The sequence below is a fragment of the Mirounga angustirostris genome, unplaced genomic scaffold, assembly GCF_029215605.1.
Source record: "Mirounga angustirostris isolate CCGP_5_RB_7025 unplaced genomic scaffold, mMirAng1.0.hap1 SCAF_9, whole genome shotgun sequence".
Lineage (NCBI taxonomy): Eukaryota > Metazoa > Chordata > Mammalia > Carnivora > Phocidae > Mirounga > Mirounga angustirostris.
The window spans coordinates 110,693,969-110,710,644 of NW_026991717.1; the positions used below are offsets into that span (position 1 = coordinate 110,693,969).

At 33.4% G+C, this 16,676-nt stretch overlaps 1 protein-coding gene across 14 annotated transcripts in view; it reads left to right on the forward strand.

The window, feature by feature from the left end:
* GPHN (gephyrin) overlaps nt 1–16,676 on the forward strand; it is a 624,049-nt gene that overhangs the window by 276,055 nt on the left and 331,318 nt on the right. For all 14 annotated transcript variants that reach the window (XM_064571194.1, XM_064571187.1, XM_064571189.1 and 11 more), the window contains exon 4: nt 11,695–11,787. Coding sequence is in view for 13 of the 14 variants with exons in the window: in XM_064571187.1 (XP_064427257.1) it covers nt 11,695–11,787 (93 nt within the window). In the remaining variant the exon portion in view is untranslated. The remainder of the gene's footprint in view (nt 1–11,694; nt 11,788–16,676) is intronic.

Genomic DNA, 16,676 nt, shown 5'->3' on the forward strand with positions numbered 1-16,676 from the left:
GTGATGTAGAACGGAAATTTACAGAGACAATCTGTAGAAACAAGGACTTCACAGACAACATGATGACAATAAAGTTATCTTTCAATAATCACTCTCAACGTTAATGGCCTAAATGCTCCCATAAAATGGCACAGGGTTGCAGATTGGATAAAAAGACAGGACCCATCCATATGCTGTCTACAAAAGACTCATTTTGAACCTAAAGATACATCCAGACTGAAAGTGAAGGGATGGCGATCCATCTTCCATGCCAACGGACCTCAAAAGAAAGATGGGGTAGCAATTCTTATATCAGACCAATTAGATTTTAAGCTAAAGACTGTAGTTAGAGACACAGAAGGACACTATATCATTCTTAAAGGGTCTATCCAACAAGAAGATCTAACAATTGTAAATACCTACGCCCCCAGCATGGGAGCAACCAACTCATAAGCCAACTGTTAACCAAAATAAAGAGTCATATTGACAATAATACATTAATTGTAGGAGACCTCAATATTCTACTCTCAGCAATAGACAGATCATCTAAGCAGGAAATCAACAAAGAAACAAGAACTTTGAATGACACACTGGACCAGATGGACCTCATAGATATATACAGAACATTCCACCCTAAAACAACAGAATACTCATTCTTCTCGAGCGCACATGGAACTTTCTCCAGAATACACCACATACTGGGTCACAAATCAGGTCTCAACCAATACCAAAAGATTGGGATTATTCCCTGCATATTCTCAATCCATAATGCTTTAAAACTGGAACTCAATCACAAGAAAAAAATTGGCAGAAATTCAAACACTTGGAAGCTGAAGACCACTCTGCTCAAGAATGTTTGGGTCAACCAGGAAATCAAAGAAGAACTTAAACAATTCATGGAAATCAATGAGAACGAAAACACATCAGTCCAAAACCTATGGGATACTGCAGAGGCAGTGCTAAGGGGGAAATACATAGCCATCCAAGCCTCACTCAAAAAAATAGAAAAATCCCGAATTCACCAACTAACTCTACACCTTAAAGAACTAGAGAAAAAGCAACAAACGATGCCTAAGCCATGCATTAGAAGAGAAATACACAGATGTAGTGAAAAGAAAGGCCATATGCATTCCAATGTTCATAGAAGCAATGTCTGCAATAGCCAAACTGTGGAAAGAGCCGAGATGCCCTTCAACAGACCAATGGATAAAGAAGATGTGGTCCATATATACAGTGGAATATTACTCAGCCATCAGAAAGGATGAATACCCAACTTGTACATCAACAGGGATTGGACTGGAGGAGATTATGCTAAGTGAAATAAGTCAAGCAGAGAAAGTCAATTATCACATGGTTTCACTTATTTGTGGAACATAAGGAATAGCATGGAGGATATTAGGAGAAGAAAGGGAAAAATCAATGGGGGGAATTGTAGGGAGAGATGAACCATGAGAGACTATGGACTCTGAGAAACACACTGAGGGTTTTAGAGGGGAAATGAGGGGGGGGGGGGTTATCCTGGTGATGGGTATTAAGGAGGGTATGTATCGCATGGAGCACTGGGTGTTATATGCAAACAGTGAATCATGGATCACTACATCACAATCTAATGATGTACTCTATGGTGACTAACATAACATAATGAAATAAAATAAAATTTAATAAAACAGGTTTAAATTTAAACCAGTTTAAGATTAATGGTAATGTAATCATGTAGTAAATATATAATTATTAAATGAAACTTTAAAGCATGTTGGATTAGCTTTCAAACCAGTAAGATTCATGCCTAGTTATTTGTGTTTGGAGTGTTTTGGTATTGTTCATTAGTGGAACTATACTGTAGGAATTATAGGTAGAATAAAGGGAAAGTTGGAAAATATTCATAATTCTTATTAAAAAAATAATCTTAGGTTCCAGATAGCAAGCACACTAACAATAATGTATTGTTTTACCTTGGAAAATTTCTTAAGAAATTTCATCTATTGATTTAGAATTAATAATGAGCAGTAATAGAATATCTAGTTTTATAGCTCATAGCTCCCATCCCTCCACAGAAACTGTAAACAAGCAGAAATTGTTAAAACCAACTTTTTCAGCACTCCATTTCAGAAAACAAAGTTTTATAATAACTAAGCAGACACTGAATTAAGAATGTTGATCTTTTTGGGGTGATAAAAAGTTTTTGAAAATAGATAGTGGTGATAGTTGTAGTATAACGTGAATGTAATATTACTGAATTGTACACTTAAAAACGGTTAAGATGGCCAGTCTTATTATATAAATTTTTTTACCACAAAAAATTTTTGAAAAAAAAAAAAGAATGATGTACTGGTAAATCCTACAACATGTGTGAAACTTGAAAACATTATGCTAAGTTAAAGAAGTCAGAAAAAACCACATGTTGTGTGAATTCTGTTTTTTGAATGTCTAGAATAGGCAAATCCATAGAGAAAGAATGTAAACTTGTGGTTACCTGGGTCTTCTCAGTCAGAGGAGGAATGACTACTAATATTAACCAGGCTTCCTTTTGGAGTGTTGAAACGTTCTAAAATTGGATTATAGTGGTGGTTACACAACCCTATGAATATACTAAAAACCATTAAACTGTATACTTTTTTTTAACTATTTTAATTCAATTAATATATAATGTATTGGTTTCAGAGATTCAGGTCTGTGATTCATCAGTCTTTATATAACACCCAGTGCTCATTACATCACATGCCCTCCTTAATGTCCATCACCCAGTTACCGCATCCCTCTATCTCCCCTCCCCTCCAGCAACCCTCAGTTTGTCTCCTATGATTAAGAGTCTTTTATGGTTTGTCTCTCTGTCTGGTTTCATCTTGTTTTATTTTTTTCTCTCTTCCCCAATGATCATCTGTTTTGTTTTGTTTTTTTTTAAAGATTTTATTTATTTATTTGACAGAGAGAGACACAGCGAGAGAGGGAACACAAGCAGGGGAAGTGGGAGAGGGAGAAGCAGGCTTCCCGCTGAGCAGGGAGCCCAGTGCGGGGCTCGATCCCAGGACCCTGGGATCATGACCTGAGCCGAAGGCAGACGCTTAATGACTGAGTCACCCAGGCGCCCTCTGTTTTGTTTCTTAAATTGCACATATTAGTGAGATCATATAATAATTGTCTTTCTCTGATTGACTTATTTTGCTTAGCATCATACCCTCTAGTTCCATCCACTGAACTGTATACTTCAAATGGATGCCTTTATGATATATGAAATATATCCCAAAATAGCTCTTTTAAAAGAAATATGATTTTACACAAATATGCAGCTTTGGGTTTGTTTTTTTTCCTAAAGATTTTATTTACTTATTTGACAGAGAGAGGGAGAGATAGAGAGTAAGAACACAAGCCAGAGGAGCTAGGCAGAGGGGAGGGAAAGCAGACTCCCTGCTGTGCAGGGAGCTCAACGTGGGGCTCGATCCCAGGACCCTGGGATCATGACCTGAGCCAAAGGTAGACACTTAACTGACTGAGCCACCCAGGTGCCCCCAAATATGCAGTTTTATTTGTTTGTTTTGTTTTGTTTTGTCTTAAGAAAGCCTAATCATGGGATAGTCTAGTGAAAAAATGTAAAAGTTAAAGAATTGTGAAGAAATAATTTAATACAGATCTTAAGTGTGTATAATTAGTTTTATAATTTCTGGTCTTAATATATTTGGGGAAATCAGGATATACTGGTGTGAGTAAACAAAAAGATAGCCAAGAAATACTAATGCATATTTACCTTTACACTATTTACTGGGTGTTATATCAATATTGCCTAAATGTGAATGATTATATTATGTGACCTGTTAGAGCAGTTATATTTAAGTTTTTGGAGGTTATGGATATCTTGATTACTGTCCCTCAGGCAAATCTTTATACATATATGCTTTTGGATATGATTTTATAAGAAATATAAGCCATGGACCATGATAAGAACATAGACCCTTGCTCTAATGAAATAGCCTGAATTGGATAAAACAATGAGGAATTTTTGAGTGAGAACATTAATATAAAATAGGCACCACAAGAAAAATAATGTAAGACAAGAAAGAGCACTCTGGAACTATGGTTAAAAATGGGTAAACAGCTGAGAATCTAGAGACCAGAGTTTTATTACTGCTATCTACCACTACTGATTGAACAAATCTGTCTGTAGAAGAACAAAATTTGTTGGTAAAGCAATGAATAGAGGATAATGAATGGGAAGAGTACCAATAATGATAGCAAAAATAAAACCATATTGTAAGAAACACCTATGTCAGCTTTCTTAGCATCCCAACTGTTCATTCTAATATTATTTTCCATTACCTTATAGAGGCATGGGAAGTATAATCTTTCGGGGGGGGGGAAGCATAGAACAAATATAATTTTAAAACCCCATAATCATTTTTAATTAATCATTTAAAAGATTAATTTCCACGGTTATGATTCCCTGAAGCAAGAGTTTTTATTGTTTTCCATTGAGATTTGAGAATCTTAACATGGAAGGTCAAAGATTTCACCATTCCTTTTTCTCTTAGATCTTTTTTTTTTTTTTTAAGATTTTATTTATTTATTTGAGAGAGAGAAAGGGCATGAGCGGGGTGGGGTGGGAGGGCAGAGAGAAGCAGACTCCCTGCTGAGCAGGGAGCCTGATGTGGGGCTTGATCCCAGGATTCTGGGATCATGACCTGAGCCAAAAGCAGACACTTAACTGACTGAGCTGCCCAGGCATCCCTTATCTTGTAATATCTTTACTATCTCAACAAATCCACACATAGCATATTAAGAGTTATTCCAAAAAACCAACCCTGGAAGCAGCGTGTTTTAATATTTCTATTGGCTACATTGATCATGGAATTCAGAAAATGCTTACTAAGCTTCTTGATCATAAGTTGGTCATTATCAGGCTGGTCACATATATTTTTATTTAGTGTGATATCTCTGTAAAATGGGCATTAATATTCTTACCATTATCTCATGGGATAAGCAAATTCGTCCTTATCCTGCTGACTTTTTTAGTAGTGAGCCACAATATAACCAACCTACATTTTGAAACCAAAGGAATCCATATTTCATCTATAGTAGAAAAAGAATGGTGTTGCGGATAACACACACACACAAAATTGAGCAAAACCTGAAGACTGTAGCAGTGTCTTCTACATGTAGAATAACTGAGAATGTTATTTCTCAGTTGTGTTTAACAACTTTCAGTTCTAAACTTAGTCTGCTAAAGAGGTAAATGGTTCTCTCCCTGTTTTTAAAGTTCTCTGAGTTTTGATTCAAATATATAGAATATTCAATACTAACCTACTCTCAAACTGTTGGTGTTAAATCTTTTTCTTGTGTTTTGATACAGAGCAAACTAATCCTAGAATTCTAAGAGCAATTTTGTTGAGAGGGTTTTTTGTTTGTTTTCCATATTTCACCCATTTTCTTCTCCTAGGTAGCAAATACTTGCCTGATTGGAAAAAGCCTAATACTGCATTTCTTACATTGGGTAGATTTCCGAGGATTCCTATTAGAGTCATTTTAGATAATGTGTTTGATTTACAATTATATGGTTTCAGTAACTTATTCTAAAGTCCTCTTCAGAGGTCAGTCGAACTTAGAACAAGCTTTATGTCAGTAGAATCATCACCATCTATTCAGGTCACCAATTATATTGAGATCACTGAAGAGTACCAATATGCATGAAATTTGGCTCTTAAGTTTGGGGAAGGCCTTATGGAAGATAGAATAAAAAGGCCAAAAGAGTATCTCTTAGATCCATTTAGCTCTATAGATCACTTAATTCTGTTTTGCAGTTTATCTTCCCTTTAAAAATGACATTTCATCCCTAAAAAAAAAAAAATGACATTTCATTTTGGCCTTCCAGAGTTAGTGATAAAAGGATTACCATGAACCCTGATTCTACCTAGGTCTTCTAAGGTGATTAAGTTTGTGGAGAAGCTTCACCCTTAGGCAATGTAACCCTGACATCAATAATGTTGAAAAAATAACAAACCATTTATTTAGCACTTACTATGTGCAGAGTACTCTGTCAAGTGCTTAACTTGCATCAGTGAGATTCCATCATAAGAGCAAATCCTTGGTATTCTGTGAAGGAATAGAGTTTACTAACTTCTCATCACAATACAATGTTCCCATGCTATTGTGATGAGTGCAGAATATGGACCCAGGTTACCTTCATTCAGAACAATACACTGGAGATATCCAAGCACAAATTAATTATTTTTGGATAAGTAGGCATATGATGAAGTTGCATCTACTTATTTCTATTTATTTCAACAGCGGGAAGATTAATATATTGTTATCTAGTAAAGCTGAGAAAATTGTATTGACAAAAACAATTTATAAAGTACAAAAAAAGATTATCACAAATAATAGTAATCTGCTATTCAGAACCATTTGACACAATCACTGGAGGATCTTTGCATTGATTAAGGTAAACAATGAATAGAACTCTAATAATTCACATTCTTTAAACTATCTTTATAAGCAATACAGACAGTATTTGAATATTACAGTACTTGAGGTTTAAGTGAATAGAATTAAACTGAAATTGACCTAAAGATTAAGCATTAGAACACTTGAGTAAAAGAAGACGCCTCACTTTCTCAAAAGAAGATACAGTTACCCTGAAATGGCACTCTGGGTTGATGTTTATGGTGGGAGTGTGAGAATATCAAATGATAACTTGAAATGCAACAAAATCTCAGTTTGGGGATCTTCTCTGGGCAGGAGGTGTCCTAAAAATTATATAAACACATGTATTTTAAGAATATATGTTATAAATGCATATAATGTTTATACACATGCAAATGGAAAATATGAATGTATGAAAAATAATGCATGGATAGTCCTTGGATAAAGACACCTGCTTACCTTGTGTCTCTACAACCCCCAAATATCCTAGGAATCCTTATACTTTTCATTTAAGTAATCACTTGCTGTGTGCTTTACTCTAATAGATGATAACTATTGTTTGCATTTGTTTTTTGAAGGACTTGGTGAAAGCTTCAACTATATTAACAAATATTTAGGAAATGTGTTGGTGTTTTCTCCAGTGGAGAAAAGTGGGTTTGTTGAGAAGGTTTTAAAGAAATATATTTTTAGAATTCTAATTTTAAAGTGATTTGGAGTAGATTCTCAAAGCCAAAAAGGACCTGGGAGAATCTAGGTAGAAAAATAAATGAGGAGTTAATTCAGTAGACAACTTTGGAGGGAAAGACATGAAAGAAGATCTTAGGAAAATTTTCATGAAATATAAAAGGATTCTTAAGATACTTAGATACTTAAAATTGCTTGCATTATGTTATTTTGTTAGTGGAAATTATTTGTGTCATTTATAAAAACATAACTGCACATTTAAAAAACTAGGAAATCAAGATCCTTATCCATTTAAAAATCTTCCCTTTGAAAAGTTTTAGTGGATTTTGAGCCCATTTGTTAAAAATATTTTTTAAAGTAACATCTTCCAATTATTTTATATTTTTTCATTAAAGTATAATTGACACACAATGTTACATTAGTTTCAGGTGTACAACATGGTGATTCAAAAAGTCTATACCTTCTGCTATGCTTACAAGTGTAGCCGTCATCTGTCAGCATATAATGCCTTTATAATACCATTGACCATATTCCCTATGCTGTACCTTTTATTTACCCCCATGACTTACTCATTTCATAACTGAAAACCTGTATCTCCCACTCCCCTTCACTCATTTTGCCCATCTTCCCACCCCGCCCCCAATTATTTTATAAGAACAACTAACTAACATCATGAAAGATGGACATTACTAACCCCATTTCAAAAAGTCATTTGCGTATTTGGTGGATGAAATTGAAAAATGAATGCTATGTAAGTGATTTTTAAGTCTAGCTATTGTACTTCTTTCATTTCAGTGTATTTATTTTTTAAAACTACCTTTTACTTTTTAATTACTGTATCACAAAATATCAAACCCAGATTTTCTAAAATAATGCATATTCAATCATGTGCATAAAATATTGGTGAGAAATATATTTTTGCACAATTACTAAAATAAAAGCTATTTTAAGTATTATGTTGTCTTTATCTCATCTTTTAAAATTTCTTGTGTGACATGCTGAATGTGTTTTAGCATAACTTTCAGAATTTGCTTTACTGATAGAAATGTCTGATAACATTCAGAAATTGCTTTACTGATACAGATGTATAATCAGAATTTTGGAGATCACTCTTACAGAGGAAGAGACATATAAGCAAGTAAATTTCAGTAAAATATGAAAAGTGCTATCTCAAAGGAATACACACAGGGAACAAATTGCCTGGAGGAGTTACAGGAGACTTTAATAAGATGTCCTAATGCTGTGTCTCATTAAGTATAGATAGGAATTTCTTAGGTGGTTATATCAGATTCTTTAATAAACCAAAGAAAAATGTGACATTTCTCAAATGATTTTATATTGCTGAGGTCTGCCTAATTCAGTGATTCATGTTTCCATCAATAAATGTAAAGAAAAGAAAAAATCTATTGTAATAGAGGAGTATGGGACTCTAAGTAGGTGTATAAAATGGTGGCTTGTCTAAACTTACTTCCTCTTAGCTCTGTTACTCTCCCATTTTCCTCTTTTTTGGGTTCTCTAGTCTTGGGCAAGAGAAAAATATTGCTAAAAATCTCTGAGTGATGGTTTACATTCTGGTCAATGTAAAGAAAATGTTACATATTCATAAATACATATAATACCTGTAAAACAGTTTTCTTAAGATGGTCACACCTCTTTCATAGCACTAATCATGATATATTGAGGTACCATATTAGTTTGTCCATACCTCTGAGCTTATTGACATCAAGGGCATTTGTCATGCATTTTTTTCATTCCCATATTTTCCTGGCACATACTAGGCATTGTTATGTTTTTTTTTTAAATTTAAATTCACCTAATTAACATATAGTGTATTATTAGTTTCACAGATAAAGTTCAGTGAGTCATCAGTCTTATATAATACCCAGTGGTCATTACATCATGTGCCCTCCGTAATGTCCACCCAGTTACCCCATCCCCCCACCCCCACCCCAGCAACCCTCAGTTTGTTTCCTATGATTGAGAGTTTTTTATGGTTTATCTTCCTCTCTGATTTCATCCTGTCTTATTTTTCCCTCCCTTCCCCTATGATGCTCTGTTTTGTTTCTTATTCCACATATGTATAAGATTATATGATAATTGTCTTTCTCTGACTGACTTATTTTGCTTAGCATAACACCCTCTAGTTCCATCCATGTCGTTGCAAATGGCAAGACTTCGGGGGGTTTTTTTATGGCTGAATAATATTCCATTATATATATATTTATCCCACATCTTATTTATCCATTCATCTGTCGATGGATATCTGGGCTCTTTCCATAGCTTAGCTGTTGTGGACATTGGGGTGCAGGTGCCCCTTCGGATCACTACATTTGTATCTTTGGGGCAAATACCCAATAGTGCAATTGCTCGGTCGTAGGGTAGCTCTATTTTCAACTTTTTGAGGAATCTCCATACTGTTTTAGGCATTGGTATGTTTCTTAAACTGAATGATTAAAAATGAGACTTCATGACAATTTATTTAAACCTAATTCACATCAAGTTTACTTTCAAAACTATTTTGAAGATTATTGTGAAGGATGTGTAGGCTTACTACTAATAAAATACAATAAAATATAAATTGAAAATAGCCTGAAAAAGAGGAGGATGCAAAGATGCTAACTAGGAAGGTCATTGTATTTGTACTGTATTGTTGCATTAAAACCACCGTAAGACTTAGTGACAACAATGATTTATTATTTCTCACAAATCTGTGGGTTTGCTGGGCTTAGCTGGTGTATTTTCTTCTGGTTTTACTCTGTGTCATTCATGTGGCTGAAATAATTTGTCAGCTGAGGCTGGAGAATCTAAGATGGCCTCATTCAGGTGTCTGGGGCTTTGGTGCTGTCTGTTCTGCTAAGCTTTCTCTCCAAATGTTCTCTCTCCATTCCGTTATTTAGACTGGACTTCCTCTCATGATAATAGAAGTTTACCAAGAGAGTGAATGTAGAAGATGTGAGACCTTTTGAGAACTTAGCTTCAGAACTCATACACCATGATTTTTGCCCTTGTCAGAGTTACAAGTCTGACCCAGATGCAGAATTGGTGAAAATAGACTCCACCTTTTGACAGGAGGATTTATAAAGAATATGTGACTATATTTAACCTACTACAGTAGAATATGCATAGTTGTTGAGTATAAAATTTGTTCCTGAGTTGGCTGAAAATGAGGGGAAAATAAGACATTAAGGTTATCAAAATAAAGAACAAATACCAGAAAATTCAATTTGTAAAATCCCTTTATTTTTTAATAATACCTGAAATTTTAAAGAATGTGGAAAATGCAAATGAAAATAAAAAGGTTTTAAATTGAAATGTACTATAAATCTAATTATCCAGAAATAACTGTTATAAGTTATAAAACATTTCATCTTTCTTTGCCTATGTTACAGATAGAAGAATGGATGGATGCTTAATTGAGTGAAAGAAATAGCTATACAAAACCAAAATAGTACTATCAAGCTAATACAGAAGCATTTTATTTCATTTAAACAGAAAAAAGAAAAGTGAATGTCAGAGCATGTTATATGTTATGTGCTAAACAGAGATCTCTCTAAAGTTTAAAAATAAGGAAAATTATTAAGTTACAATCATATTTTTTACTATCTTTTTAAGCCTTGGGTTTGGTCAAACTCTGCTATGAAAGATAAGGATATTAGCACTACTGTATAACCTATTTTCTTCATACCATCAAATGTCCTGATTATTATATAATTATAAAAACAAAACCCTAGGGCACCTGGGTGGCTCAGTCAGTTAAGTGGCTGCCTTTAGCTCGGGACATGATCCCAGGGTCCTGGGATTGAGCCCCACCTCAGGCTCCCTGCTCAGCAGGGAGTCTGCTTCTCCCTCTCCCTCTGCCTGCCTCTCTGCCTACTTGTGCTCTCTGTCAAGAAAATAAATAAAATCTTAAAAAAAAAAAAAGCCCTAAATGAACCATATCTGGTCTTCAGACTGAACTTATTTCAGAAACCATTGCAGAGATGTAGAAAGAAAGATAAAGTTAGCCGAGACTGTATCAGATCTGGACAGACTTGAACAGAGAAAAATGGAGAAATAAAAAAAAGAGACAATTTTTTTTTTTTTAAGATTTTATTTATTTGAGAGAGAATGAGAGACAGAGAGCATGAGAGGGAGGAGGGTCAGAGGGAGAAGCAGACTCCCCGCCGAGCAGGGAGCCCGATGCAGGACGCGATCCCGGACTCCAGGATCATGACCTGAGCCGAAGGCAGTCGCTTAACCGACTGAGCCACCCAGGCGCCCCAAAAAGAGACAATTTATAATCTTTGTTGGAACGCTCTGCTTTTCCCTGAGATTTTATTAAATATCCAATATTAGACTTTTTTATAAGCTCATACATTATTGTATTTCCTGTGTTTCATTTATTTTTAAGAATTTGATACTTTCTTCCTCATTTTCTATACTGCATGACATAAATACCCCAAACTGCAGTGTGTTTTGATCAATAACAAACCGGTTCCATGAATTGCACTTCAAAATTTTTTTCTTGATTGCTGAAATGAATCTGCATTTCCTCACTGCATATAAGGTATTTGGGTATGTGGATGTCTTGAGCGGCTGGTAAGTTCTTCTGCATGTGACAGTGTTATTGTTTTCTTTCAGGAAACCCTGATAGATTGGTGCGATGAAAAGGAACTTAACTTGATATTAACAACTGGAGGAACAGGGTTTGCACCACGAGATGTCACTCCAGAGGTGAGATAGTATGTGCCTTTCTCATATTCAAGAAGTAGGTTATTCATATTATTTTTAGTCTTTTTTACTATGTTTTATATTTATAATTTTGCTAGGCAGAACAAGAGACTTGTGGTTCTAAGAATGTAAAAACTTTGCTCTGGAAGAATTGCTATATAAAAAATGTTTTTGACTTCTTTCTTTGGACTTATACAAACATGATATAAAATGAGGAAGATTCAACTGGTCCAGAAGGTAATTTTGCTTTTGTTCAGTAGTCTGTGATAGAAGCTGAACTTCAGGCACATTGCCAAAGGAGGTGATAGCAGAACTCTCTTAGCATGGCATCTGGTCTGATGTACTTTGTTAATGAAATTCAAAATGTATCTGATTTCTCTGTTTTGAGATACCCTTGTCATTGGTCTTAAAGCACAGGAAATTGCGATAGAATATGTATACCAAATTTATAGCACTTTTGGAGAGGAAGGGTTACATAGTCCATAATTCTAATGTGAATTTAAATGCAGAATTTAATAAGCCAAAAAACAGAATTAATATCCAGGCTTTATGCCACAAGAATCACCTTAAATCTTTGCATTAGGAGAAAAATTAGGGAGAGAATGAAGAGTAGGCAGTGATCAGTGATATAGGAGAGTCTTTTTTTTTTTTTTGAGGAAGCCATAATCCTCAGAGTCATATGCAAACTTATATTACCACTTGTGATATTGTTTCCTTTACCTCCCAAAAAAGTGTTTGCTGGCTGAATTTCAACTTAATGTTAAATATATCCTTCTATTTTCAAACCAATACATAATTGTACTTACTGTTTTATTAACACAAGATACTTCTGCTTTGCATCTATTAAATATTTACTGTCCATCTTACTCTATCATAGTAGTTCCCAAACTTTAGCCTGCACCACAGTCAAACTAAGGACTTGTTAAAACAGATTGTTGGATCCACCCACAGGGTTTCTGATTCAGTAAATCTGCAGTGGGTCCTAAGAATTTGTATTTCAAATAAGGCCCCACGTGATGCAGATGTTGCTGGCCCATAGACCATACTTTCAAACTTTGAAAACCACAGTTCTAGTATATGAAAATGGAATTTTTTTTAACCAATTGTAAAATATTTTCTGTTCTTCTGTGTAAAAATTGTGACAGAATTTTTTGGATATTATTAAAATTGGACTTAAAGTAGTTTGTTTTTAAAGCAATCAAAATAGAGTTGTATTGGGAAAGTGTTAACTTCAGTTGCTTAAAAAAGAAGTCGTTCTTACATAATAAGCTTCTGGGTGTTAAGGGGAAACGGTCCTTTGGCCAACTTTTACATTTCTTTTAGACTGTGAGATTAACTTAAAAAGTACAATTGGAGGGAAGCCATCTCCTGTAGGGGTGTGTTTGTGTTCTGTTTGTAAGAAAATTGCTTACATATGTGAAGACATTGATTTTTGGAGTTTGGTCCTTGTGTTAAGTATTTGAAGTAAATGACCTTGGCTTTATATGTCCCTATTTTTTCTGTGATGATTTAATATTTTCATATTATTTCTTTTTATATCAGGAAATAAGTTACTATGGAATTAATTTATAACCAGATAACATTATTTTTAACTGGGGGAGAATAATTCCCACAGAGAGTTAAGTATTTTGTATTCTGTGGTGCATCAAGTTAATACCAAAATGTTAGGTTGAAAATTTAAACCTTTGAATTTTGGCTCTGCTACTTATTAACAAGGTGACCATAGACTAATTATTGAATCCCTCTGTGCCTCAGTTTCCTATGAAATGAGGTAAACAAAAGTACCTATCTATAAGGGTAGCTGTGGGATTCAATGACAACTATTTCTGGCATTTTAGTAAGTGCTATATGCAAGGGTTAACTTAATAAGGGTTAAATTTTTTTTTATTAGTTGCTACATAAATACAAAGTGAACAAATTTGGTAGTATTTTTTTTTTGTATGTAACTACCAAATGGACAAAAACAGTCTTATAGTAGATTTAAAATATATCCATGAAATCTTTACAATCTTGTTATTTTTTAAATTTTGATGTAAGTTTCATATTTTATCTTTTTCGGCTTAATGTAATTCAGAGGTCTTAAAATTCTACCATTCTAATATCTGTTTATCCTATCCACTTTTTTTTAGTACCATTAGTTGATAAGAGTCTCTTTCCCTGACCATGTATGTTTCATTATATCAGAAATTAAGAAGCTTTTAATGAAGTCTTTCAGTTACCTTAAAACAGTAGAGGTGCTCTTAAATTCTTACATTTAAATATGCCTGTAGCAACTACCTGGGTAGAGTTGTATTTGGGTGTTTTCTTTAAATGAGTTTAAAATATACATAAATAGGTCTTTTTTAATATCTTTTTTTGGAGAATGGGTGACTTAACGATTGTAAATATCTTGATTTTTAGTAGGTTTGTTTTACTTCATATCTTTTATATAAATATGTAGGGTATGTTTATTTACAGCAAAAGTCCACAGGACTGTTAAGCCTTTGAAAAATAAGCAAACATAAAAGCAAAGTAGGGCCAACCAAAAATAATTCTACTGATTCCCCATCTTCTCTACACATTTAAATACTTGTCATTCTTCTACTATCCAAAATATAACACTGGGATGTCTGCTAGGAATCCAGAAATATAATTTGGGTTCTATTATAATACAGTTGTTTGTCTTAGATAGTTGTGCCTAAAAAGAGAAGAAACTATTTCTAGACTACATTTAACTATACATAACCTAGAGTTGCAAAAATTTTTAAATAGTCGAGTTATAAAAAACACAAATACTAAATATTAAGGTAAAATAATAAAAGACTTCTCCGTTAAGGTAATAATATTTTACAGTAAATAATTGACAATAATTAGTGTAATCTACAAACACAAAGGACAGTTGTTTGTGGAATGTGTGTGTTGTTAGAAAAAAAATGGAGGAAACAATAAATAGAATAAATGAAATAAAGCAATCTAAACTTAGTGTCAGTGGGTATGAACTCTAGAGAAAAGGAAAAGTTTAATGAACTTGGGTTTCTTCCCAGGTCTATTAAAAAGAAAAATGGAGTAGCAAATTCAGTAAAGTATATCTTGTTTCTTTTTTTCTTTTTAATAGGAATAAGGCAATCAGAATCAATTTCCCTAAATTATGAAATTGTTTCTATTTTTGGGCCCTGTGTCTTAGAATATAGTTCATCTGATATTTGCATGCCTGCTGGCCTGCTCCCTGCCTCTAAATATGAAATACTATCAAAGCTTATATATAATAGCATAATAATCTATTCCCTTCAACTTTTTAGAGTTTTATTTTGATATAAAAAGCTTTAAATTTTAAGAATAGATGTTATACGCAAACGATGAATCATGGAACACTATATCAAAAACTAATAATGTGATGTATGGTGATTAACATAACATAATAAAAAAAAAGAATAGATTTTATTTTCAGGGTTCCTGGCTGGTTCAGTCAGAGTAGTGTTTGTTTGACTCGGGTCATGAATTTGAGCCCCACATTGGGCATAGAGATTACTTAAATAATTTTTTTAAAAAAGAGTAGATTTTATTTTCTCTGATCTGACAAAGGTGGAATAATCTGTTGGCATTAGTGCTAGTAATTATAAAATTCTATAGAACATAAGAATTCATTGCTATACAAAACATTATCTCTTCATGTCTCATTATCAGTTAAAAACAGTATATGTCCAAAATAGGTATTGTTACATAAAGAATCTTATTATTCTTAAAAAGTAAAATTAGGGACTTATAAGTGAGGTGAAGTGAAAACCCTTTAGACGTAAATTCTAGAAGAGACTAAAATATCAAGAAGCATTAAAAAACGTATATATAGTTACAAAGAAATGTTTTATAATATGTTATGGTAAATTTGAAAATATTAAACTATTTGATATTTATAAGGTAAAAATAACTTTAAGCATTTTTAGATTATTAGGCTACATCAGAATAAAGGGTTGGATACTAATATCTTATTTTGATCATAAAGAGTTAAATAGAAGCCTACCATACATCTTAGTTCTCATCTATTTATTCATTCATCAAACTTTTTATTTTTAATCCTTAATATGTATCCCATGCATGCCATGCTGGGTGCTGGAGTTAAAAAATTAATAAGACATGGTCCCTATTCTCAAGAAACTCTTAATTTGTTTTGGGAGTTGGCAAACAAGGCCTATAGTCCAAATCCAGCCTGTCTTTTTAGTTGGTGTTGGTGTGGCTTGTGAGCTAAGAATGGATTTTGTATTTTTTAAATGGCTGAAAAAAATCAAAAGGAGAATAATACTTTGTGGCACATAAACATTATTTGAAGTTTAAATTTCAGTGGCCATAAATAAGTTTTATTGGAACACAGCTACAGTCATTCATTTATGTAATGCCAGTGGCTACAACAGCAGAGTTAAATAGTTGTAACCAACACTTTTCCTTTTAAATGAATATCCCTTGTATCAAAATTTATAGTTTCCTAAAATTTTTGCTATTCCTCCTTTTGTTTGATTATTTTTATTCTGACAAATTATATCAGGACACTTTTGTTAGAAGATATTGCTAAGAACAACAGTTCAAAAGTTTTTTAAGAGTGAGATTTTACTTAATGCATAACAAAGCCATTAGTTTGATCAATTTTGAAAGTTAAAAATTTTAGAATGAGTGTCTTTTACTTTTGTTGTGCTGTATTGTCTATTGAGACAACATGGCAGTACACTTCATTATGGCAGAAAAGTGTTATTTCTTTGCTCCTTCTAAAATTAAGCATTTAAGAAATGAAACCCAACATCATTTCAGATTACTAAAGAAAAAAGGTAAAAATCCGTTTTTAAAAAGTCAGTAAAAAATGTGAGTAAAGATGACATTCTCATTCATCAGACCAGGAGTCGACAAACTTTTTCTGCAAAAGGTCA